The sequence below is a fragment of the Euprymna scolopes genome, chromosome 3 (assembly GCF_053919585.1).
Source record: "Euprymna scolopes isolate OS-2025 chromosome 3, ASM5391958v1, whole genome shotgun sequence".
NCBI lineage: Eukaryota > Metazoa > Mollusca > Cephalopoda > Sepiida > Sepiolidae > Euprymna > Euprymna scolopes.
This window is the reverse complement of record NC_136484.1, coordinates 139,344,443-139,371,665: the sequence shown is the minus strand read 5'-3', so window position 1 is coordinate 139,371,665 and position 27,223 is coordinate 139,344,443. Positions and strand designations below refer to the sequence as shown.

Here is a 27,223-nt window from a genome sequence, read left to right as displayed (position 1 = left end):
GCCTAACATCATCCTGTCAGGTATTACTTCCTCCTTTGCGGAGACAGTGAGGTATATGTTTTTATTGATCATGATGCTGTAGCAGCTACATGATTGAGATCTACTTTCTTTTGTGCTCACAAGTAATCAATCGCTTAGTAAATGGTATATTGTTTGGTAGGCTAAAATAGACATGTCCAAATTCACTTAGTGATATACAGGCAATTAAAGCATCATTGCACATATACTGCTACATTCAGATTTACAAAGCTTATTTGATGTCTTTTATAAACAGTTCCTGTCGAGATGCCAATATAACAGGACATCATATTTCTCGGTTTGTCTATTGTTGTGGCTTAGATAAGAGGGAGCTCAAAGACCCGAGACTAAATAATCTAGATTCAATTATCTTTACTCCTATAAATTTTTTTTTTTTTTTTGTGTATTGATATTCATAGTAAAAACCTTTTTTTCTATTTATTTAAAAAGAAAATACAACTTTGTTATATATGGGTCATGGAATTGCATTCATCTGAAAAATATCTAGCTAATTTGCATATTCTTTTAAACATTCATTTTACTTAATTCCTTATTAGTTTGTTCATGGAATGATCATCTTTAGTTAACTGTTATGTGTAACTATATTCATGCAGATATTTTACATGATTTATACTTACATAATATTTGCGTAAAAAGCTTATATTAAACACAAACCTCTTTCTATATATATTTATGTATGCATATGTTTTAAAAAATTTTCCTACTAAACTCCTCTGTCAGTTTTTGCTCTACATACATGAAACTTAATATATAGGGTATTCAAACCCATGCAAAACTTTATATTTTGGGTTTTAGCCAGGGAAAATCAGTGCAAAAGTGTGAACATTGAAAAAACTGAATTTGTTAGGTGATGGTCAAATGACAGCATTACGAATATGCATGCATAACGTAATAGCTATCGGTTCACGTTTTAATTTTTAGCCTTGCAGCAAACATGTCTTCATAGCTCAGGCATTAACATCAAAGGAAAAAGTAAATCTTAAGCTTTTGGTTTCGATTCTTGGTGGTAGAGCACAAGTCATTTTTTTTTTAAACTTTTTAAATCATTACTATATATTGGGTCCAATATAATATAATAAATATGAAATCTGCATTAATCAAAATATCATATTTAAGCATATTTTATGACTGGGCAATGCCAGACAGTCTGTTAGTATTTCTATAATACATGCTAGCCAAATTAACTTTTCTTATATTTCCAGTTCCTGCATTGTTGAAACTGTTCAATAAAATAACATAATTATAGAGACAATGTTAGTCTTTCTAAATGGAACTCTGCTGACCCTTTTCTTCTTCATCTCAAGACCAGTCAGATGAATACAAAATGGCCATCTCCAATAGCCAGCAAACATCTTACCACACAAACTCTATAGTATTATCTTCCTATGCCAGCAAAAATACACAAGGGTAGGAGCATATATATTTGCTCGTATAATTCACTCACTCACCTATCATGAAATGTCCAGTATTTATTTCCAAGTTTAGAAAAGAATTCAAACGCTGCTCGTAATCTTCGTCGAGCATTTTCCATTGAATTGGAATTATCGTCCCAAGGTCTCATTAAGGTTGGGAAACCAAACGGATCAGCACCTGAAACATTAGAAAAAAATTAATAGTTTGTAATAAGTGGTTTTGTTCAATTTACAGCATTTCAACCATCTATAGGTTATTTAATGCTGAATAAAGTAATTAAATATATTTCAGGGTAATTATTTCTATTCCCAAAATACATTGTTCTTAAAATACATTTTGCTCACAATATATTCATCTAATACACTGCTTGTAGAAGGAAATTGCACTGTGAAATTTGGAATATTAGAAAAAAAATTCTACTAAGCCACTAGCTGTTGACTGACAGTCATCCAATACAGATGAAATCCTTAACTCAAAAGACTGAATCACTAGAAAACGTAAGTCACCTAACTCATGACATCATCCTCTCTCTTTATACAGGCTAAATTGCACTCCACCTTCTTTCATATTATTCAACACACACCCCTCTTTGAATTCGGCAAAGCAAAGTGTTAATAGCTCAAACTGGAAATAGGAGTTTTCACTATTACATGAAAATATGTTGGGTATTATATTTCAGTAAAATTTGAATGTTCAAATAGGATGATTCCAATGTCTCCCAATTCCAATACAATTACAGATTCCAACTCTTAACATTTAGCTATATAGTCATGTTACAAGAACAAGTCACCTCTTCTTGTAAGTGAGTAAATATGAGATAGGATAGCCGAGGATTCGAACCCGCGAAGCTAGGATTGGAATTGAGAATTCCAATCATAAGTTAAAATAAATAATACAGAATATTATTGAAAATGGAATGTAGAATTAACCATTGTTTAGTTCCCATAAAATAGTTAGAGATCTGTTTATCAAAAAAGGAATGTGATAATGCAATTTTGTTTCTGTTAATGGAATGAAATTAAAATAAGGAATCTAGATCCAAACAATAGAAAATGTTAAGCATATTTGTAAAGTGGGTTAGGAAAATTAGATTAATGAGAAATCAGTTGTAAATATGTGAGGAGCGATGCATGCTTGAACATGTGAGGCATGTCAGGCCACGAGTCCGATATGCACGTTGTTTGGTCATGCAATGACGTCATGAGTTCTCAATATAGGGAGCTTTAGGTCAGTAAGAGAGTCAGTCAGTCAGCAGAGTCAGAGAAGTTAGGGCGGGGCAGAGTCGGACAGACAGAGCTGACATCGAACCTTGGAAGTGAAGGGGAGAAGAAAGAAATCATGTAGAGACTTTGAATTCCTTGATGCAAAGCCATTGACCGGTCGAATGGAATAAACGAACAACTTCATAATTTTGTATCTGCGTCTTCATGTTATGTTATTCATCAGAAAGGTATTGTGATTTTGAATTATAAGATTTGTGTTCCACTCATCTGTAATTATAAGACTGTGTATAAACTCATCTAAGAATGTGTCTCTATCATCTTAAGAATGCATCTCCCCCTCAGCTATTTTAAATAATGAATGTTCCTTCATTATGATAAAAGATTGAAATCCTCATCTCAAAAATAGGTAAAGAAATATATGTATCAATGTTTATAGAAACACTCCCGGAACTGTCAAAAGTATAAATGTCAAGCTCTCTTCAATCTCTCGGTCTATCTATCTATACATCTATAAATCCCTTCTTATTGTGTATTACACGTTCCCGGCTGTATTAAAACGTACCCCCTCTCTCTCTTTATATATACCGATTTGTCTATCTCACAATATGAATAGTTAAAACATAACAGTCGTTTTATTTTTTTATTTTCAGATTACCATAAGAACCCATGTAATTTTTCGCAAGCATAAAAATACACTTGGTGGTGATGAGGGAGAGGGGAGTATATAGATTTTATTTTTACTGATTGTTTAAAATCAATAGATATTTATCATTTTATAATTAGTACCAACAATAGACAAAAAAATATATTTTTATTACTTAACAATAGGCACAAATTTTTCAGATTCTGGTACTCCTAAAAGTTGCGATATTTCTGATTCTGAATTGTCCCAACTTAAGTTCAAATGAATTGTTTCATCCACCCATCTCCAAAAAAAAAAAAAAAAAAGAAATCATAGAACAAAGCAAGAAAAAAATATATTGAATATATATTTACCAGTTCCTCGAAATGTATGCCAAAAGCATACGGCAAAACGTAGCCATTCCTCCATGGTTCGTCCATAAACAACCTATGACAAACATTGGTCCTTTGATTATTTTTGATTAACATACAAAAACATAAAAAAGATTAAAAACTTGTTAACATTAAAATTATGCATGAAATAATGAATTTTACACCAAGGATTTCTTCAGAATTGTATTTAGTTATATATATATACATATAAAGTGACCTTGTCTGTCTGTATGAGGAACAGCCTTTACCAAACTCCTCTGTCAACTTTTGGTCTACAGACTTGAAACTTGATATATAGGAAATTTGGACCTGCGGAACAAATTCGATTTGGACTTCAGCTAGTAAAATAACTGCTAAGGGGTCAAAATTTTTTAAAAATTGGAACTTGGCAGGCATAAGTTTACTAAACATCTTATTTCTATGCATGAACAAATATACATTTATAGGTTAAACAACATTATTTTTAAAGTTTTTATTTGTGAATGGACACGGCTCAGATGGTAACAAATAATGCTGGAGAGCTATAAGTTTTTGTTTCAATTCCAACTGATGGCACAAGTAATATTTTTTTCTAACTTTTGAAATCATTATTAGATATTGGGTACAATATAATAATCAATAGAAAATTGGCACTGTAATACTAACCATGTAATCTGCATAAATTAAAATATCATATTTAATCATATTTTACAACTGGGTAACATCAAGAGGTGTGTTAGTAAATTATATAAAAGGTAAATGTCGGTTTGTATATCCAGTTAAAACTTGAAAAATTCACAACAAACACTCACAAAGAATATTTTCTTTTTATTGCCATAAACCCGGATGTATCTACTATTATATAAAAGGAACTTTGTGTGTGTGAAAGAGAGAGAGCATTTATTTACTATAAACTCTAAAACATCTGAGCCGATTTTTATGAAATTTCACACAAATGTACTTTATGTATCTGGGATATCTTGGATAGATTTTGTATTGGAATGTCTTTGATAATCAATAATCAAAAAAAAAAAATCTGATGAAAGGTTCAGCTAGACAGGTATTGTACAACATATATGAACTAATTCCGCTCCCACTAATACTATCATAATTTTTAAAAAGATGAAATAATTTTTAGAAGATGGATCAATTCTCAAGAATAATTACTATTTCAGCACATTTCGTATTCTGCAAAAGTTAGTTTTTGTTTAATCAGAAGTACTCCCCCCACTTCTTACCACCCACCTTACTCAAATAAAAAGGAGGAGATGAAGTCTGGGAGGATTGTCTAATTAAAAGAGTCACCAATCTATGTAATGATAATCTCAAGTCATCCCCCACTTAACATTTTTAATATATGGCAAATGCTGAACAAGAACTGAAAAAAAAAAATAATAAAATAGTCGTTTTACTATCAATTGTTTGATCAGACAAAAAGTGAATTAAACAATAAATAGAAAACTTTTTGTTATTAAAAAGAATACTCACTTTAGATGCATCATAGTGCTTGAAAACCATCGTCTCTGTTGGACCAGCATCAGGTCGATAAGTAATCTTATCAATTCCTGCATTGAAAGAATACAGTAATTAATCAAAGGCATTTAGTTTTTAAAAAGAACATTATAGTGGGGGTTCAATAAGTATGGCCTTTTGGGGTAAAACCCCAAATCAAATAAGAAATAAATGTGTTTTTGAAATTTTTTAGATGAGGATTGATGATTTGGATTATTTGAACTATTATTCTCATCTTGATTTTCTATTTTCACATTAGAATTGACATAATCTTCGGCACTTCTGCATTTTAGCATTTCTTGTTTTTATTTTTGGAAGAGTTTGATTCGGGAGGCAGAGTTTATTAAGCTTTCGCAAAAGTTTTTGGAAAATCAAATTAAAATAATTAAAGCAACACAGTAACACAACAAAAAACATTAATTAATGGAACATTTATTGAATTAAATGAATTTGTTTTATTTTTAAAATAAACAAAAATTTTTGATAGAAGTTCATTAAATAAATTTCATGATTGTCTTCACTTGCCCAGAGTCGATGTATTTATGTTACGTGTGAGAAATTATATGATTTGAATTGTGCCACTTTATTCGTGGATTGGCTTAACACATTGGTTGATTTGAATTTTAACACGCAAGCTTGAGCATGGTTTAACTGAAAACTTTAAGTTGAGTAAACCTTTCATACACGACGGACCAATTTTTAATATTCTTATTAATTTAAGAGCTTTGGCGCCCAATATTGTCATGGTATCTTTGAGACAATTTAACCTGGTGTTCTTTTCTTGCTGTAATATCGTCTTTCTAATCAGCAAAGATGGTTTTAACTCTTTGGTAGAATTATCCGCTTTTTTCTATTGGAAGATTGTTTGAATGAACCTAAAACCATGGACTAATGATAATCTTCTCAGAAGACTTTTTCCCTAGCACTTCTTTCAAAGTCTTAACTACCAGGCTCGACTGAGCAACAAAATGATACAACATAATTTTGCAATCGAGAAGATGAGACGACCTGCCTTAATCAACTAGGTAAGTGCACTTTTCAATGTCATGTCTATTTTTTGCTCTCTCAGAGTTCTAAACTATGTGAGAATTTTATTCTCACATACTGTGCTATTTTTTAAATACTATTTTCCAGTTAAATTCGAGTTTTATGATATCTATTTTTATTAAATTGTTCGGTGAAAGTACAGAATAATTACAAAACACTCCTTTCCCTATGTTAAGAATGGCTTTCTAAATAACGTTATTATTTCAGCACGGTAGCATAAGTGCATAAGTACAAAAAATTGGAAATAAAAAGTAAGCTAAAATGCAGAAGTGCTTTGCTTTGTTCAACAGTAGTCATTTTTGGTTAAAAAAATATACTTTTACTTTTATTACCCAAAACCAAATCATTTCGGTTACACCCATAAAATAATTTGGAGTAAAATATTATTAATTAAAAAACACAAACTGAAAAATGTTTTATGACTAAAAAAAAAAAAAAAAAAATTTGAAAATTTGAAAATTTTTCTATAAAAATAAATAAATAAATAAAAACTTGCTTCCATATGAGGGCAAAATCAGATACAAGATCAGTTTATAATGTGGGAGATGCCTAGCTCCCCCAAAAAGTGCATTCTGCAGTTCTGCAGTCTGCACAGTACAAAAAAAAAAAAAATTTAAATTGTCCCAATCGGAAGGATTTCCGAGAACAAAACATATACTACACATTGAAATTTTTGTTTTGTTTGTTTTTTAATAAAGAGGAAATATTTTACGAATCCATCCAATTCAGTGAAGTTATATCATTTTTCCTTAGCCTTGTTTTGACTAGGAGCAAAGGAGTAAGGACAGTATCTGTTCGTAGACGTTGCCCTTCATCTTTTCTGCCTTCGGTCAGTGAAGAAGCCATATTTTTAGATTGAGGCAATTTTATTTTCTGTCACAATCCAGAATGACCTATTTTTCGAGGCTGACTTGTTACTACATTAAAAAAACGATTTTATGTCCAACTCTGCCCTCGTGGGGAGGCAAGAAAATAGTGACGTTAAGTAGTTGAAAGTCGAACGTTCAATTGTAAACATTGTCACAATTGACACAAGTTAAAACTTTTAAAGTAGTAAAATAAATCTTTATTATTATTATTATCATTATTATTTAAATATTATTGTCATCATAATTTAAATTGGGTTCGTTTCGAATTTGCTTTCGTGTATAAGTTATACAGCATTTAAATTTTAAAGCATTTGAAATAAAAACAAAAAAAAAAAAACAATACAATGGCTTTTAACGGTACAAACCGGGAAAGAACACTGCTCCAGGTTTATCATAATTTGATGCACTGCATCGTGATGATAAACCTTTGCTTGTCATTGGCGCAAACGAAGACATGGTGACTGGCAAAAAGCTGCAAATTAAAGAAGAATATATGGAAGAAAGGTGATAAGTAAAATAAAATTACTACGTGAAATGTTTGTTCGGGTGCCACAACACATGGACACACGAAAAACAACAACACGATTTAGAAACCACGTGACTTGGATCTTATCAAGATGGTGGAATTTGCACCGTTTCTATCAATGATAATACCAAAAAAAAAACACTTCTTCTTATATTTGTTATGTAATTTTCTATATTCGTTTTAGGCTGTGTTAATAATCAGTTTTATACGCCATGTTGATCGCAATTTATGTGAAAGTTTAAGAATCCAGTCCATATTGTTGGCACATATTCGTAAATCTAAATCTACTAATTTAGAAATATATCCTAATGTTAGGGTCGCTTTTAGTAAAATCGGTTTGGGCAAGATTTTATTGCAACCAAAGAATTTATTTTTTATTAAAATCATGCTTTAGTAAAAAGAAAAAATGTCGGAAAGTAAAATAAAAGATTTATTTTAGAGTAGTAACGTACAATAATATATATTGGCCAGTCAATTATAGGACAAGCAAGCGCTGTTAGGTGCTGCTGCTGCTATTATTGTTGTTGTTGTTGTTTGCTAAGGGAGATAAATTCTATGCTGCTGTTTTGAATTTGATTTGTTTTGTTTTTTAGGCAATTAGGTGGAGATTTAGAGTGAGTTGTAAACATCCACTACTAACTCATGCAATCATATTAACACCTGCTCCACATTGTGCTCCAATGGTATAACCAAGGTAATAAAACTTTTTGATAACCTCTATAGTTTCATCATCTAAACATACTTTGTCAAGCGAATCCTCATCTATCTCCATTTTCTTACACTTGAGGAGGTTGGGCAAACATTGGCTTTCCGTATATGGATATTTTCAAATACACGCATGCCAATAAAAACAAAGTAACAACTTGGAAACAATAAATTTGGGTTCGCTCTGAAATTGTGTCCTTCAGAATGTGTGAAAAGAGATTCTGTTGTAGGAAGGCCAATAGGTTGCATGCTGATCAACCATACAACTGAGAAAGTAAATGCAGGCAAAATGCGACAAATGACAAAGAAGAGATGACAAACACAGATAAATAGTTGTATAGGAAAGTTGTATTTATTTCACTATAAATACATTAGGAAAATGTAACTAAAACTGGAGAAAGTTGATCAATAAAGATTTTGAAGCAGGAAAGATGCAGAAAAGTAGATATTGTACCTGGACAGTAGGAATGCAGACACTGGATAGCTGGAAAGGTTGGACATGGGGAAACAGCTTAGGATACATTACAAGGAGATTCACATGGACATCACCGAGGTGTGATGAGCTCTCACATAGGTCCAGTTCGTGAGGACCTGGCAAAGGGCTGGGTCAACAGGAACAGTGATTGCAAGAATGGAAGTGAGGAAACTCGACCCAAGACAACATCGAATGACATCACAAGGAAATTGACTTGGACGTCCCTGAGGTGTGATGAAATGTCTCAAGTAGGTTTAATCCGTGTGGACATGATCAGACAGTGGATTGACAGGAATAGAGGTTGCAGGAAAGTTTGGATCTTGGAGCCAGGCACTGATGATCAGTGGAACAAAAAGCTGGGCATAGATTGTTGTACCTTTTTGTAATATTATTAGTACGAATATGTTATATTAAGGAGACGAAGCGAGACGTGTTAGCTGAAGGAAGACATCTTTATTTTTATAAGGGATGTAACTCCTACAACAAGAATTACTACCAACAAGAAAAAATAATCCATATGTTGACAGACGAGCACTAGGACAGAAACTGCTGGAAAGAGCTAAAGCAGGAACCACTGGTCTAGGTAGGAGATGAAGCTTCTGTAGCAAGTACTGTTGAAAGAGGCTGCTAATAGGTGCTGGAGCATCGAACACAAAAGTCAGAGCACCTGGAACCAAAAAAAAGAGCTGGAAGCTTCAGGAGTGAGCTGGAGCTGCAGGGACTGAAAGCTGCAGAAATGAGCTGGGAGTGCAGGCGTGAGCTCGAGTTGCAGGAATTGGAACTGCAGAAGTCAGAGCAGGAACTAGAGAGGAGTCCGGTGGAGTTGAGTGGATGAAGCAGGCAGCAAGGTATGAAAGATTGAATTGCATTCTAGTAGTTTGAGAGCTACCCTGAAAAGTGTAATTTGATTTGCTGCTGCATTTTCTCTTTCAGGGTTTGATGACTGACTACAGAGATAAGTAGGGGCCTCCTGACCCCCTGGCTGAACTGATTTTTCTGGTGGAAGTCCACTGAATCTATCTAACAGCAGCAATATCACCAAACAAACAAACAACTGTAATTAACCAATGATTGAGTTTGTTGCGGTCAAAAGTATCTGGGATGTTGCTTGAGAGTATTTAGATGCTGGTATTTGACTGGGTGTGAGGAAGTTCTACCACATGTGTTTGAAAAATCAGGGTTTTTGGAACATGACTTAACACCAACGTTTTTTGGAAAAAGGTTTGTTTGAATCTGTAACATTATAACGTAAACAAAAGGGATGGTAAACCGATACTGTGACAATACTCTCTCCCTTTTCTAATAGATCATAATCATTTAGAAAAAGAAAAACCAATGTGGCAAACAATTGTATCAAAAGTGCAGATGTGTACAAAATGTATCTACAAGGACTGTCAGAATAATGAGTGCAAGTGTGTCTGCAATGTTGATGAAAAATCTATAGTACACATGCATCTGCACTGTTAGTCAAAACTGATGAGTGAGCACAAATAGGTTTGCATGATTCCTTGTATTCGTAGCTTGCCTGTGCATCTGTAGGTTCAAAAGAATAAGTGCAAATGGGTCTGCACTTGTTGATTGTATCATTCATAGTGCAGAGTTAATTCTCAAGACCAGTGAAACGTTACGGTCGAAGTTAGTCGTGCAAGGTTTGCAAGTGAATCTACAGGACCAAGTACAAGTGAGGCTGTACTGATGTTGGAGTGCATCATTCAAAGTGATGGATTCGCTGTGTCTTGAATGAATCAACAAACGTCCAGTTGTTGAGTTTTTCAATGTGCATATAGCAGCATGTAGGTGCAATTTCTTTCATCAAGTTGTTAATGGATATCCATGGATTTTATGGTGCTTGATGAATGTCCATGAGGTTTTGCTTGTCGTATCTGTTGTTAAAGAGAGTTAGTAGGCCTTGAAGGGTATCGTTGGTACCAAGCTTGACTTTTTTACATACAGTATGGAGTCAAGAGCTCAGTATTGGTTCTTGGCTGTTTGTTGAGATGTTTGAAAAGTGTAATTGGTCAGGTCTGGATGATATGTCATCTTTGCCAGCTGTTGTACATGTTCGAAGATCATGTCAAGGTCACCACTTGTTGCTAGGGAGTCCGAGATCAGTTGGATGCAAAATAGTGTGTGTGTGTGTGTGTGTGTGTGTGTGTGTGTGTGTGTGTGTGTGTGTGTGTGTGTGTGTGTGTGTGTGTGTGTGTGTGTGTGTGTGTGTGTGTGGAGAAATGAATGATTTTATACACCATATAGTGTAGAGCGTACATATGCTAGTAAAAAAAAACATGTATCCACTAAATATATATATCAGAGCATTATCTAACAATCAGTCGGGGGTTTTCTCAACTGACTTGTTTTTCCATGTTTTTGTATATAGTTTTAAACTTGCTACTTGAAGAAGAATCACCAAATGTGAAGAATTTCCAAATGTTGAGTGTTATGACAAACGAAGAGTCCGGATCTATAGTCGTGTTGAGATAACTCATCTGCAATATTTATAAATGCAAAGGCAATAAGAGAATATGTATATAACAATGTTATTGTTTCGTTTGTAACCCATTCCACTTTTATGTACACCTGCACATGTGTGTCCTTTAAATAAAATGGTTTTCTATAGTTTTCTGTAAACATTACCAAATGTCTGGTTTTAAAGACATGTGAAGTCCATTTCTAATATTTACAGCAACTTTATTGAGTCTCCGTTGTTAACATGTAAGTAAATGAGAATGGAAGAGAAAGGTGTTAGTAAAGGAATAACTCCACTAGTATGAGCAAAAACAAAAAGGAAGTTCATGAGTTATTAATGTCTCATTAGTCAGGAAGAGAGAAGAGTCTGCCTATGATATAGTATATGAATTAGTTAGAGTGAATGTCCTGTTTGTAAGGAAAGAAAAACTTGTATTTTGAGTTTGTATATGAGAATGTATCTAGTAGGCACTCCCTTTCATTATCTGCTGTTGTGTCCTCAGTTTGCCTGATAGGTGGCCTCTGATTGAGAAGTCAGAAAGGAAGTTAAATGCTTGCACCAATCAATGGATCTTTCAGTCATCACAAAGGAAAAGAAGATCACTGCATGGTATTTTTGAAGATAACTCTCAGTTTTTCATAAAATGAGTTCTTGTAGCATGGTTAAGACCAATTCGGAGAGAATATGCAGGCATGAATGTGACTAGAGTTGCCTATTTTCAATTTAATTTGAATGATTCTGTCAGTGATGTGTTGTACATCAATAACCTTGTCCAACCATTTCTAAGCCAGTAAGACACTGACTCCTGTTGTACCTTGATTGTTGCCAAATGAAAAACTTGTACCTTGAGTTCTTTTTCCATATGATTCAAACTAGGAACAGATACTTATTTTGAAAATGTTTATCTTTTATGGGTAACATCTTTCATACAATTGTTTCAGCCCCGGTGTTGGCATATAAGTATATTATTAGTTCATCATTTATAATTTTGCACAAATGGGCTTCATCATCACAATTATAATTGATGAACTATTATATACTTATATACCAATACTAGGGCTGAGATAATTGTATGCAAGGTATTAATTATATGAAAACAACATTCCCCTCTGTTCCTTCTAACATACTAAATATTTATAGAAAATATTTATAGCTCTAGTATCACACTATTGAGCTATTGAAAAAAGAACTTTGTTATTCATTTATATGTCATTATTATCCCAAGTAGTTATATTGCATATAAACATATATATATATATATATATATATATATATATATATATATATATATAGTAATAAAATTAAGCTGAAAAATAAATTTTCAATGGTAAGGCAAACCTATATGGATAAAAAAAAAAGCTCTACCCGGTGAGTAAATACTTGAGTACTTCAGTGTCTGTTCCTGCTAACGTGGTATCTTTAAGAATATATACATAGATATATATATATATATATATATATAAATATATATATATAACTACTTCATTTACTCACATAAAATTAATATACGATAGTATAGATTTATGCGTAAACTTTAAGTATTTACTTCAAAAGTGCTCAATACGTAGGTAGAGCTAGTTAGTAATTTATAAAATATATATGCCGATTAAGCTACACTGAATATTCTGCGTTTCATCCACTATAGTATTCGTCAGGCTTATGCGCAAATTCTGTGGTTGTTTCTCGTTTTTATATATGTTGAGGATTTTAGTTAGCCAATCAGCTTTCTAGTATCCACCGCACTCCTTCCCATCAGCCAATGGGCGTGCATTTTATCGAACAAAAGATCTGTTTTAGAACTAGGTTAGTGGTTTAAGGCAGACGATTTTCCTCCTTTCTTTTTTTCTTTTTTTTTTATATATAAATATACATATGTGTACACACATACATGCACACATACATACATATATATAAATATATATATATAGATATATATATACATATATGTGTGATCGTTTATGTATATTCATGCTTATTTAATTTATTTATTTGTTTGTTTTCTATTGTTTTTGTTAGTTTTAAAGCTATTTTGTATCGCTATCATAGAGTAAGTTTTATTTTGTGAACACAGTTGTTTGCTATTTCTCGTCTACAGTTTAATATAGAAAACAAAGATAAATGTATGTTCATACAGTTTGACATCATAGACTTTTATCCCTCGATATCCGAAGAATTTTTTAACATTGCCCTAGAATTTGCCGAGGCATACACTGATATATCCTCGGAAGAAATCAACATCATTAAAAAATGTAGAAAATCAGTTCTAATAAATAACAATAACCAATGGATAAAAACTAAAATGAAAAATTCATTTGATTTGGCGATGGGTGCCAGAGATTCTGCAGAGGCATCAGATCTTGTGGGATTATTCATTCTATATACCCTTACAAGCATATTCGATACTACGGATATCGGCCTATATAGAGATGACGGACTAGCTATAATAAAAAACTCCAACAAAGTCAAGGGAGAAAACTTTAAGAAAACCATACACAAGGAAATGAAAAAATTAGGCCTAAAAGCAGACGTATCAGCTAACATAAAAATAACAAACTTCCTGGACGTCACGTTAAACTTAGATAAAAACACATATGAACCATACTTAAAAGATAACGCTACTCCAATTTACGTAAACCCTAAGTCCAACCACCCACCATCAATTATAAAACACATTCCTAACTCGATCGTAAGTAGACTCAGTAATAACTCCAGTGATGAAAATGCATTTAACAGGTCAACCAATATCTACGAAACAGCCCTAAAAAATAGTGGATACAAAAATATCGATATCAAATATAAGCAACAAAACACCAACAACTATAATAAAATTAAAAATAGAAGAAAAAGAACTATAATTTGGTATACGGCCCCATACAATCAAATGTTAAAAACAAAACTTGGCAAGAAATTTCTAGATCTTATTGAAAAACACTTTCCCGCGACCAACCCCTTACACAAAATCTTCAATAAAAATACCTTGAAGTTATCTTAAGTTGTTGCGAAAATTTAGAGATGATAATTAAAGCACATAATAACAAAATACTAAATAAAAACAATGTAAACAACAACAAAATAAACAATAAAAAAGTAGACACCATGACAAAAATAAAACCAACACTATTATTTCTATAATAATAATAATAATAATAATAATAATAATAATAACAATAATAATAACAATAATAATAATAATAACAAACCAAACACGGACAAGAACAACCATACCATAAATAAAAATACTAATAACGAACAAGATAAATGCAACTGTAGACACTGCACACTTTGCCCAGTTCAAAATAAATGTCTAACAAAAAGTGTAGTTTATCAAGCAACAATATTTGCGAAAGGAAACCCGAATAACAAGAAATATTACGTAGGCATGACTTTCTTAGATTTCAAAACCCGATACTATGACCACAAAAGTACATTCAAAAATAAAAAAAACACTGTATAAAAACAACACTAGCGAATAAATACTGGGAACTCAAAGAAAGCGAACATTTGCCGGTAGTCGAATGGAAAATAATAAGACAAGCTACCACGTGCAGACATTTAGACGACCCATGTAAATTATGCCTCCATGAAAAATTTGCTATCCTGTACTTTAAAGAACCCCAAAATCTATTAAACTGTAGACGAGAAATAGCAAACAACTGTGTTCACAAAATAAAACTTACTCTCGGATAGCGATACAAAATAGCTTTAAAACTAACAAAAACAATAGAAAACAAACAAATAAATAAATTAAATAAACATGAATATACATAAACGATCACACATATATGTATATATATATATATATATATATATGTGTGTGTGCATGTATGTGTGTACACATGTATATTTATATATATATAAAAAAAAAGAAAGAAAGAAAGGAGGAAAATCGTCTGCCTTAAACCACTAACATAGTTCTAAAACAGATCCTTTGTTCAATAAAATGCACGCCCATTGGCTGATAGGAAGGGGCGCGGTGGATACTAGAAAGCTGATTGGCTAACTAAAATCCTCAACATGTATAAAAACGAGAAACAACCACAGAATTCGCGCATAAGCCTGACGAATCCTATAATGGATGAAACGCAGAATATTTAGTGTAGCTTAATCGCCATATATATTTTATAAATTACTATATATATATATATATATATATATATATATATATATATATATATATATATATATATAATTATTACTATAATTATTTTTAATACCTACAGAGACTAGTGTTTCATCCTTTTGGGAATCATCAGTGCAGGGTGTCATGATTGCCACTGGTCAGAAGATTCAAGCCTGGCCACAAAGTTATCTCTGACTCCATTAGCAAGGAACAAACTGCTTGGCCAACATTAACCGCAAGAAATATAGTTGAAATTAACATTTATATAAAGCGTACATATCATTCAAGAAGAGATGAGAGTGATCATGTGATTTTAACATCATGATCTGTTCACATGGGCTTAAATGACCGGCTTATTTCATTTCAAAGTAACAATAAGAACCTAGTTCTTAAAGAGGCTGACATAATTATTAATATATATATTCTTAATACCTACAGACACTAGTTTTTCATCCTTTCAGGAATCATGAGTGCAGGATATATATATATATATATATATATATATATATATATATATATATATATATATATATATATATATATATACAGTGATGATCATATTTATTGGCACGGTAAAATAAAAGTTAAATTTTGTCTAATAAATTCTAAAAAAGGGATTAAATTAAAGAAAATAACAAAGTATATTATGTATTTTTAACTGGCCTTTCCGATGCAGCAATCGGATTTTAGAAAAAATAAATAACAAAGGAACAACAAACATAATTGCAAAAAACCCATTTTCAAAATTATTGGCACGGCTTTGTTTTTCTTTTAGTATCAGTATAATATCAATCAATTTCCGGTTTACGTGCTTTCTGAACTTTTTTATAGCCATATTATGCTTGTTTAACGCTAATTCAGTGAATAATTTTTTTCAGATAATTTTTAGATAGCGATTTATTTAAACTATTATAAGTGACTAAATTATAATTTTCAATCGCCATGGTTAAAACTAAGGAACACAGCGAAGACGTCAGGAAGCTTGTTGTAGCATGCCATACCAATGGGGAGGGCTATGATAAGATTTCAAAGAAGCTAAACCTTCCCAAATCCACTGTTAGAGCCATAATAAACAAGTTCAAATCGCAAGGCCACGTTATGAGTTTAGAGGGTAGAGGGAGAAAAAGGATTCTTTCCCCAAGAGATGAACGGAAAATTGTTCGACAAGTAAAACAAAACCCAAGGATCTCTGTTGGGGAGATTGTTGATGAACAGAGCACCTCTGGAGTGAATGTATCTCGACATACAGTTGGTAGAGTTTTGAAGAGAGCTGGTTTAAAAGCATGTCGCCCGAGAAAGACTCCCTTATTGAAGCCTATGCACCTGAAAGCAAGGCTAGCCTTTGCAAAACGTCATATTGATAAAGATGTTGCATTCTGGAAACGTGTTCTATGGACTGACGAAACGAAAATAGAGTTATTTGGCCATAATAAAGTGTCTTATATTTACAGAAAATCTGGCGAAGCTTTCCTGCCTAAGAACACCATACCCACAGTGAAGCACGGTGGAGGCAGTTTGATGTTTTGGGGATCCTTTGCTGCCTCTGGACCAGGGCGACTTGTTAAGGTCACAGGTAGCATAAAAAAGGAAGATTATGTTAAAATATTGGATGAAAACCTGAAAGACTCTGCTAAAGAGCTCTCACTTGGTCGTCGTTGGTGGTTCATGCAAGATAATGACCCAAAGCATTCGGCTAAACTGACTAAGAAATGGCTTGAGGACAATCATATTAATGTTTTGGAGTGGCCATCACAAAGCCCAGACCTTAATCCAATTGAAAATTTATGGAGAACATTAAAATTGAGGGTAATGCAAAGGAAGCCTAAGAATCTTATTCAATTGGAGGATTATTGTCAGGAAGAGTGGGCTAAAATTACTACTGAAGAGTGCAACAACTTGGTTGTAAACTATGAAAAGCGACTGAGGAAGGTAATCAAGGCCAAAGGCTATACAATTGATTATTAAATAAATCGTGCCAATAATTTTGAACAAGGGTTTTTTGCAATTATGTTTGTTGTTCCTTTGTTATTTATTTTTTCTAAAATCCGATTGCTGCATCGGAAAGGCCAGTTAAAAATACATAATATACTTTGTTATTTTCTTTAATTTAATCCCTTTTTTAGAATTTATTAGACAAAATTTAACTTTTATTTTACCGTGCCAATAAATATGATCATCACTGTATATATATATATAAACAGCATTTTTATATATGCATGCATAGAAACATTACAACAGCATAAATAATGTACCAATATTCCACACACAAATCTGAACTCTAAACCTGATAATCCGATATTAGATATATTTATTGACATATATTTATCTTGACTTCTAACTGGTTATTGATAACCTGAAGGCCAAACTATATCAATCGCTGGTTACGGTTTTATTAATAAGAAGTTAATCATTTTAATAGCTTTGTTTTATAATGATAACAATCTGTCTGTCTGTCTGTCTGTCTGAATCTCTCTCTCTCTCTCTCTCTCTCTCTCTCTCTCTCTCTCTCTCTCTCTCTCTCTCTCTCTCTCTCTCTCTCTGATAGACATTTACTAATCGTGGAAATACACGTTTTATGCTTACAGAATAGATTTTGGAAGAAAATATACTAAATTTGAATATCCTCAGCTATTGTATACTTGTGATGTCTCTTGATCTCTTTGTCTGAACTTGGAAAACGAGTGCACCATAAGTTGAAGCGGATGAAAAACAGAATAAAATCAGATAAGCAATATAAGCACCTGTGCATAAAAATAAAAATGCGTACCTTGGTCTCAACTGATTAAAGGGTTGCTATGAGTTCTTGTTCATTTTTGTTTTGTTTTCGTGGAGTATATTAACATTTCAAATGCTGTATGGCATATGTTGTATTCAAAATCGACAAAAATATTTTAATTTAGCATTGACAAGTTAAAGAATCCAAAAAACGTTTAAGATGAAAAAAAAAAAAAATTGAATAACTATGTTAGTTTCGGCTGGCGCCACTTGAGTTTGCATGTGTATGACTGGGATAGGCATTGTAGATGTGTGTGTATCAGGTCGATGCAAAAAGTTTTGCTTGTTCAAAATTTCATCTTGAAAATGATAAACTGTGTTTTAGAAAATCTTTATTCATGACAATAACGATCCTTGCTCTTAATAACTTTCCAACTGTCAACGAGCTTATAAATGGCTTGCTTGTAAAATACTTTAGGTTTCAATGTGAAATATGAATCTAACTCATGTTCAATTTCCTCTCGTAATGTTAAGTTGTTAATACTAAATTAAAATATTTTTGTCGATTTTGAATACAACATACACAATATAGCATTTGCCCAGATCTAGCAACAGTACTCAATGGGACATATTTGTCTCCTGGGTGATTTTAAAATACGAAAACTTTTCCTCTGATAAAATGGCTTGAGAAGGGACTAATCAGAGCTATACTGAGAGGAGTTGTTTCAGTCGTACGATGTCATTCTAGGAAAAAGTAAAGGAGGATTCAATACATCTAGTAAAAATGACACCATTCCTTTATGCATTGTACAGTCACACACACACACACACTCACGCGTAAATAACGAGCCATTATTCATTGCAATTTTTCCCCCGCACATTTTGAGAAAAAAACATAATCGCTTAGCAATGGCACAAATTCAGATACGCCCACACACTTTGCTCAAAATAACAAAAGTAAAAATAACATATTTTTGACGGATGTAGGTGGAAGCACCATCACGTGACACAACCAGCCAATGAGATAATTAAGAATATAATCTTTTTAACGAATTTCCAAAATGCCAAAATATCAGCAGAATCTAATGCTGCCTGGGGCCGGTCTAGATCTATAAAAAGAGCATTTTTGCACCCAAATAAGTCAGTCGACCTTTTCAGCATGGCGTAAACATCAATGTCGACCCGTCTGCATTGGATGTTAAACACACATACGCCCAACCATTAATTCCTCCACATGGAGATGGACTTGTTACCCTGATGGACTCTTTTTATCCTTGCATATCTTTCCGCTAAGTAAGCGAGAAAAAGAACAGTTTTCTTCTTTACATAAAAAACATTTAATTACCTCCGTCACCGTTCACAAAGAAAACAACCCTTTCTATTCATTTATTTACCTTTGTGTAATTACCTTGTTGTTGTTGTTGTTGTTGTTGTTGTTGTTATTGTTGTTGTTTAAAAAATAAATGCTGTGCATTTAAATCAGAAGGAGGTTCGTTCGTTTCATTCTCATTCCCTTTTTTTTATTATTTGTTTGGGGCGAGGAAATTTAATCTCACTTAAATTTTTTACCCCCACTACAGCATTGATGAATGTTTTAGATCATGCATAGAGTTTGTCAGTAACAAGAAAAAGGAGTAATTTCTATGTAAAGGTTTCAATTTATTAGTTCAGATCTCAGAAGAGGGGGAAGAGTCCATTTTTTATTTTATGTTCATTTATTTGCTAGCTGAAAAATTTGATTTACTTTACAAAATAAAAATTATTTGAGAAAGATAAATTGTTTTATATTATTTCATATGTTTTCATTTAAATGTATTGGTTTGACAAATATTAGCTGTTTGTGCTCTTATGTCTAAGATTTGAGTTCAAATGAATTATCAAAACATATTATATTCATAGTTTCATTTTCATAATTTATTGCGAATGTGAAATACTGGTTGAACTGAATTGTTCCAGTTTCGAACAGAATCCTATTATACTGTTTCGATCCTCAGTGTTTCCCCCAATCTGAATCCGAAAAGCCCTCTAAATATAGGGGGTATGTGGACTTTTTAAATACTAAAGATTGTTCCTTGGTATCTTTTGGATAGCGAAGGGATTGTTTTGCACAAGTTAAGTCCGTAATTGTCGGTTTTTATAAGTTTTGAGATAGCTTTGTTACAGTGTAACATATATTAGGCCTAGTGGCAGTCATCAAATAGATTAGACTTCCAATAATTTCTCTGTATAATCGATCGTCTATTAATTTTGTTTCGATCTCTGTATTCTTATTTATATCAGTCTCAACAGGAGTTATATGTGGTTTGGAATCTTGCATTCCAAACTTTACCAGGATTTTGTCAATGTACCATGATTGGTTCATTGTTATAGTTTCATTTTCACAAGTAACCTTTATACCAAAGAACCATGATAACTGCCCAAGATCGGCCATTTGAAATTTTTTATTTGATTTTATTTTTAACATCATTTAAAGTGTTGTCACAATTTCAGACGAGTAATATATTGTGGATCCAAAAAAACAAATAAACAATTTATTACCTATATTTTGGTATACATGCATGCATCTACAGGACACTGCCTGAATATTTGTTCTATTAAATAATTATGGAGTCTTAGATTCCAATTGTGGGCACTTTGTTTAAGACCATAAAGCAACTTATTCAGTTTTCATACAAAATTTTTATCTTTCATTTTAAATTCCTCGGGGAGGAGGTGGGTAAATATAAATCTCACAGTCAATCAGAGCATTTTAATAAGCATTTTTTTACATCCATTTGATGTACTTTAAAATTGTATTGAGCGGCAAGTTGCAATAAAATTCTAATTGTCGTTAAATTTGTTGTCGGTGAGAATGTGGCAAGGTTCCAGAAATTTGGGAAAAACCTTTTACAACAAATCTTGCTTTAAAAGTTTCACTGCCAGAAGCTATGATTTTTTTTTAAGAAAACCCAGCGAGAAGAAATTATATTCTTATCCTTTGGCTTTGCTATCATTTCATATGTATTATTTTCAGATAAACTTCCAATTCGGATTCCATAGCGTTTTTGGTGATTTTCGGAATTAATCGCCTCAATATAACTTTCTGGTGCACTTTTCAATGAGTAACAGTAATCTACTGTGTTTTCAATTTTTAAGAACTCTGGGTTTTTTTTAAATTCTTTATTGGGTATCGACGTGTCAAGCTAATATTTACATTAGTATTTTTACTGCAATTGTCGTCATTATTAATATTTTCGTTGTGATTGACAAAACACTAAATAATATTTCCTCACGTTTTAGTTCACTGGTTCTTCATTTTTTAAATTAAATGTGCCATTGAATTTTACACATCTAACTTATTTTATGGCATTTTGGTCTGAAAAATAAATTAAATAAGCCCGGCTGTTTTTATCATAACCTATGAAAATACCTTTTTCGCTTTTAATATTTAGTTTACACATATTTTCTATGAATGCATAGCAATTTGAATCAAATATATGCATTCGGTTCAATTTGGGTTTTACACCGCAAAACACTTCATACACGGTTTCGTCTAATCTTTTATTGAATGATCTATTTCCGATATATGCCACTGCCATTAAATCGTATGTCCATAAACTTTGGGCTAATTTCGATTCAATAAGTAGACATCTTGCCATTTCAAAACGAGTCTGCCATGCTTTTTCAACGGTGCCATTTTGAAATGAGGAATAAGGGGCTGATTTCTCATGTTTAATACGATGGTTAATTAATAGAAGTTCAAAGTCTTTACTAGTAAATTCAGTTCCATTGTCCGAACGAATACATTTTACCAAACCGTACAAGGTGATGTCAGCTAAATATGTTTTAGTAGCTAGGATAGTGTCGGATTTGTTTAAGAAATAAACCATAATTAAGCCTGTTTAATCATCAACAAAATTCAATTCATACCTAAAGTTATCTCTTATCGGACCTGCCAAGTCACGGTGGACAAGTGAGAGAATTTTGGTCGCCTATTTAACCAGTACCAGAAGATCTGTTTTCAAAACTTAATGGTGGGACTTGCTTTGCAAAACTGGACCTTGCAGACGCATATTTGCAAATGGAAGTTGACGAAGATTCCAAAAATCTTCTCACTATTAACACCCACAAGGGACTGTTTCAATTTAACCGCCTTCCATTTGGGGTCAAGTCAGCTCCAGCAATATTTCAACAAACCATGGACACCATGCTCACAGGATTGCCAGGAGTTTCTGCCTATATTGATGACATTATTGTGACAGGTACATCTCAAGAAGAACTCTTGTATCTCCTCACTTCCGTGCTGGAGCGAATCCAACAATATGGATTTCACTTAAGACCAGATAAATGCAAATTTTTCCAAACTTCTGTGAAATACCTTGGATTTATATTTGAAAAAAATGGTCGAAAACCAGACCCGGACAATATCCAGGCAATAAAGCATATGCCAGCTCCAAAGGACGTTGCAACATTATGCTCTTTTCTTGGACTTGTAAGCCACTATGGTTCATTTTTACCCGAACTACATAGGTTACGGGGACCACTAAATAATCTTTTACAAAAAGATACCAAATGGAACTGGTCCAACGCCTGCAAAGAGTCGTTTGAGAAAATTAAAGCACTTCTCAGTTCAAATTTATTGCTGACACACTATGACTCATCTTTGGACATTACTGTTGTGACAGATGCTTCAGACTACAGAGTCGGAGCAGTAATATCACACATTTTCCCTGACGGAAGCGAAAAAGCAATTGCACATGCATCAAAGTCTTTGACGCCTACGGAACGAAAATACAGCCAAATTGAGAAGGAAGCACTTGCAATAATATATGCAGTCAAGAAATTCCATAAAATGTTATATGGCCGACATTTTACTCTGATCACAGACCACAAGCCCTTAATAAGCATTTTTGGTAGCAGGAAAGGAATTCCGGTATATACAGCAAACCAATTACAGAGGTGGGCAACTATGCTGCTGGACTATGACTTTTCTATAAAGCACCAACCAGGGAGCAAAATCGGCCAGGCAGATGCGCTATCAAGACTCATCTCTTCCCATCAGAAAGTAATAGAAGACACAGTCATCGCTGCAATATCGGTGGAACCGGAAGTTATGTCTGGACTTGGTTCCACGATAAGATCTTTACCGGTCACTTCAGAGATGATTCAGGAGGCTACAGCTGCAGACCCATTACTACAAAAAGTCAGAAAATTTCATCTTTCAAGCTGGCCAAAAACATGCACCAACCAGCAACTTCAACCGTTTTTTCAGAGAAGATCATCTTTATCCGAAATTAATGGAACACTTCTTTTTGGAGAACGTGTGATTGTCCCATATAAACTCCAGAACAAAGTTCTCAGACAATTCCACTATGGACACCAGGGAATAAATCGGATGAAAGCTCTGGCACGTGGCTATGTGTACTGGCCAAACATGGACAAGCAACTAGAAGAACTAGTAAGAACTTGTGAAAAATGCCAAATGGTTGCAAAATCTCCTCGGAAAACAACACTGCAGGCATGGCCCACTCCAGAAATTCCGTGGTCACGACTACACATAGACTTCGCAGGACCAATAAATGGACAAAACTATTTAATATTGGTTGACGCATACAGAAAGTGGCCAGAAATCTCCCAAATGAATCATACTACTTCCAATGAAACGGTGAAGAGACTTCAAGAAATTTTCAGCAGATTGGGTGTTCCTGAAATTTTAGTTTCTGACAACGGTACTGCATTTACATCAACAGAATTTACAAATTTCTGTAAACAAAACAGTATCCAGCACCTACGATCTCCACCTTTCCACCCACAATCTAACGGCCAAGCCGAACGCTTCGTAGACACTTTTAAGAGAGCACTCTTGAAGTTGAAGGGGGAAGGAACTACTCGAGAGATCATAGAAACATTTCTAAGTAGCTACAGACCTACACCAAACCCAAATTGCCCGGAGGGTAAGTCTCCCGCCGAAGCATTGATGAACAGGAAGATGCGCTTACCAATGGATGCAATTCGTCCATCACCAAAGAATCACCCCAAGAGAAACAGGACGATGGAAAATCAATTCAATCGTCATCATGGAGCAAGATCACGTACATTCCTACCAGGAAAAGCCGTATGGGCAAAAGATTACCGAAATGGTAAAGAAAAATGGACACAGGGTCAGATAGTACGTCGCTCTGGGAAAGTCATATATGATGTGGATGTACAATCATCTATTTGGGTCAGACACGCAAATCAACTGCGTCATTCATACCTTCCAAAGAGACAATCAAATGACATTCCATTGAATATTTTACTGGACACATTTGAATTACCTCAGAGTGTTCCCGCAGCATGCAGGAAACAAAACAAGGCTAAGAAGGACGGTCCAACACGAAGATCACAACGAAGGCGCAAACCAACCTCAGTCCTACAAGTGGACCCACAGCAAACATCTTACAGACATCATCTTCAAAGGGGAGGTGTTAGATGGTCAAAGAGAGATAATCCATAAATCGATAAATGCAGAATTATCTCCCTTCCATCAAGAGATTAGTTGAGCCTGGCAGCTAGACGAGACCAGGACAACAGACTGGGAACATTCAACATGGCCGCTACAGACTATCGTTTCCTCAATCGTTCATTACGAACATTTAAGTTTATGTTATAGTTAAATAAATAATGTATTACAAATGCATTCAGTGTTGATTATAATTCATACCCTTTCAAGTATCGGTTTTACCAAATAATCACAAACACATCAATATTAAAGCTGAGTTTATCAACATCGACTTTTTTCCTACATATTTCAACAATACAACATACATACTAAAATATTCTTTAGTGTTGGGATTGAGCTATGTTTGAAAAAAATAATTCATTTTAATTGCGCAGTCGTAAATTGCAAAAATCTCACCAAGTGATCAATTTTTTGGAACATTCTCGGCCTTTGGGCTGGAATCAAAGTTTAGTATTTGTTTTCTCTTCAGTACATGGAGAAGACATCCATCCGTCTAGATTAAGGTAATATCAATTTTTCTCTGAATCCAGAGTGTAGCTATATTTTCCCTACATTGAAGGCCATCTTTACATCTAACTATGCCCTCATGGGGAGGCAAGTAAATAGAAACCCATCTCCTTTAAAGTATTTGTCTATCATTCTCTTCCTCTCTTTGTTTGAACCCAACACTGATTTTATCCTGTATCTATCACTTATGCCTTTCTCTTTCTTTCTTTCTTTCTTTCTTTCTCTGTCTCTCTCTGTCTCTCTCTCTCTTTCCCTTTTTCATACGCTATCTATCAATCTATCTATCTATCTTTCTATCTGTTTATTAACAGTAATAGGCAATAAAGAAAGGACAGAATAAAAAGACTTGAATAGTCCATTATAAACAAAAGGTAATATAATCACATCTAAAATAAAGTCAGAAAGTAAAAAAAGATAAAGAGTAATAAAGAGAGGCTAATTTTGTCTTTTTTATATTTTGTTTATATTTCACTGGCTTTGCAAACTCACTTTTTCCTATTCAAACAGTTTGAGTATATTGAAGCGGTTAGAGTCTGACATATTCTAGTGACAAGTTTGTTTTGTTTGTTTTTTAGTGTTGACTGTGCAAATTTGTTCAAATATTAATTTGTATTTAAATTTCTTATTTCTTTTTGAGAGTTAACCGCTTCAATATACTCAATAATTCAACTCAAGCTCAATGGATGACCCAACGAGTCACATTTTTCTGGTACGTACGTATATATCCATAAATGTAATCAAAATCTTTGAATGTCTGTGCAGATTATTTAATGATTATTTTATAAATGAAATTTGATAGCTTGAGAGAGATCGGCCATTGATAAACACTATTGAGATAACGATGGCCAGACACAGGTGGCCATATTTTTTTTTTTTTTTTTTTTTTTTTTTTTTGATCATTAAATGAGTCTTTTGAAAGAGTTTAATGCGATTCTGTTTTTTTTAATTATTTATTACTCCAGACTGCAACCTTCGGAATATATTGAGTTGCAGGACTCTAAAAATATTTTAGGTAAGTTCTGATATTCTTTTAATTTAAACCGAATCTTTCATAAACCTTTCAATCAAAACCTTTGATTTAAAAAAATATATCAGTTTGTCAGCTATCAGGATCACACAGTGATTTTTTTATATCAATGATGTCAATCATTAATATGCCAGCCGTTGTATTTGCTTGTCGAAATAAATTTAAAATTATGTCTTTCTTTTCTTTAAATCAACACATAATAAATTTGCAGATTTTTTTTTCTTTGAGTTTTACTTTTGTGGAAAACTTTTAAAAATAGATTCGGTAGGTTAATGATTTTTTTTCTTCGCACAAAACTATCAAATGTTCTGATGAAAAATATAAATAAAAATGAATACTGTAATCATGATGCGCCATAACTCATCTTTTTTTTTTTTTTTTTTTTTTCAATTTTCTTATCATTTTGTTTTTTTGCTGGGGATGGGTTATTCTACCGGATGCAAACCATTCACTTGCAATTTTAGACACTTCAACTGAGATTATATTTTTAAGCTTTTAACCGTCCCTTCAAGAGCAATTGCTTGTATATCTCTTGCACTTAGTTCACCGGGGATATTCGCCAGGTAGTTTTTGTAACTTTTTTCATGAATTCTGTTGCTCCGATAATTACTGGAATGATAGAGGTCTTCCTAAGATTCCAGTTTCTCTTCATGTCGTATATAAGACCTTGGTATTTCGTTATATTCTCCATCACTCGCCAAATGTGAACGTACATGTGTGCATATGTATAAGGGTTTTGGGGGGGACATCAAATGTATTTTCAGCAAATTTCAGGGGAAATGTGATGGTTTTAAAGGATGCAGTGTTTCAGCAGCCAACAAATTTGGTATAAATTCATAATCTATTAGTAATGGAATGGAGATTTGATATCTGTCTGTCTGTCTAAAGTCGGAACTATACTAATACTTCTATTAATTGTACTACTATACTATTTTTTAATGCTTAGTATTCAGCTAACTATACTATTTCAGACAAGTGTATTATCTTTCAATGCTCAATTCAGAGGGAGGTGTAGTGTAATGATACCGTCTTCTCAGGGGTTACTTTTTTTTCTTTTTTGAGGGTGGGATGAGGGGAGGGGAATGATATATGAGGATAAATAAT

The 27,223-nt window shown here is 33.2% G+C and overlaps 2 protein-coding genes across 4 annotated transcripts in view; one reads left to right on the top strand and one right to left on the bottom strand.

Annotated features, from left to right (window-relative positions):
• Window positions 1-27,223, bottom strand: part of LOC145259439 (xylose isomerase-like) — a 128,042-nt gene that overhangs the window by 46,663 nt on the left and 54,156 nt on the right. The window contains exons 1-4 of one of the 3 annotated variants that reach the window (XM_080117228.1): window positions 8,075-8,151; window positions 5,157-5,233; window positions 3,672-3,744; window positions 1,488-1,629 (exon numbers count right to left, since the gene is read on the bottom strand). In XM_080117228.1, coding sequence (XP_079973354.1) covers window positions 1,488-1,629; window positions 3,672-3,744; window positions 5,157-5,186 — 245 coding nt within the window. In that variant the 5' untranslated portion in view covers window positions 5,187-5,233; window positions 8,075-8,151. Of the gene's footprint in view, window positions 1-1,487; window positions 1,630-3,671; window positions 3,745-5,156; window positions 5,234-7,461; window positions 7,697-8,074; window positions 8,152-27,223 lie in introns of those variants that run through there. The other 2 variants (XM_080117226.1, XM_080117229.1) reach the window with 2 other exon arrangements.
• LOC145262578 (uncharacterized) lies at window positions 24,073-24,579 on the top strand. Its single transcript, XM_080119823.1, has one exon. The coding sequence runs from the start codon at window positions 24,073-24,075 to the stop codon at window positions 24,577-24,579; it is 507 nt and encodes a 168-aa protein (XP_079975949.1).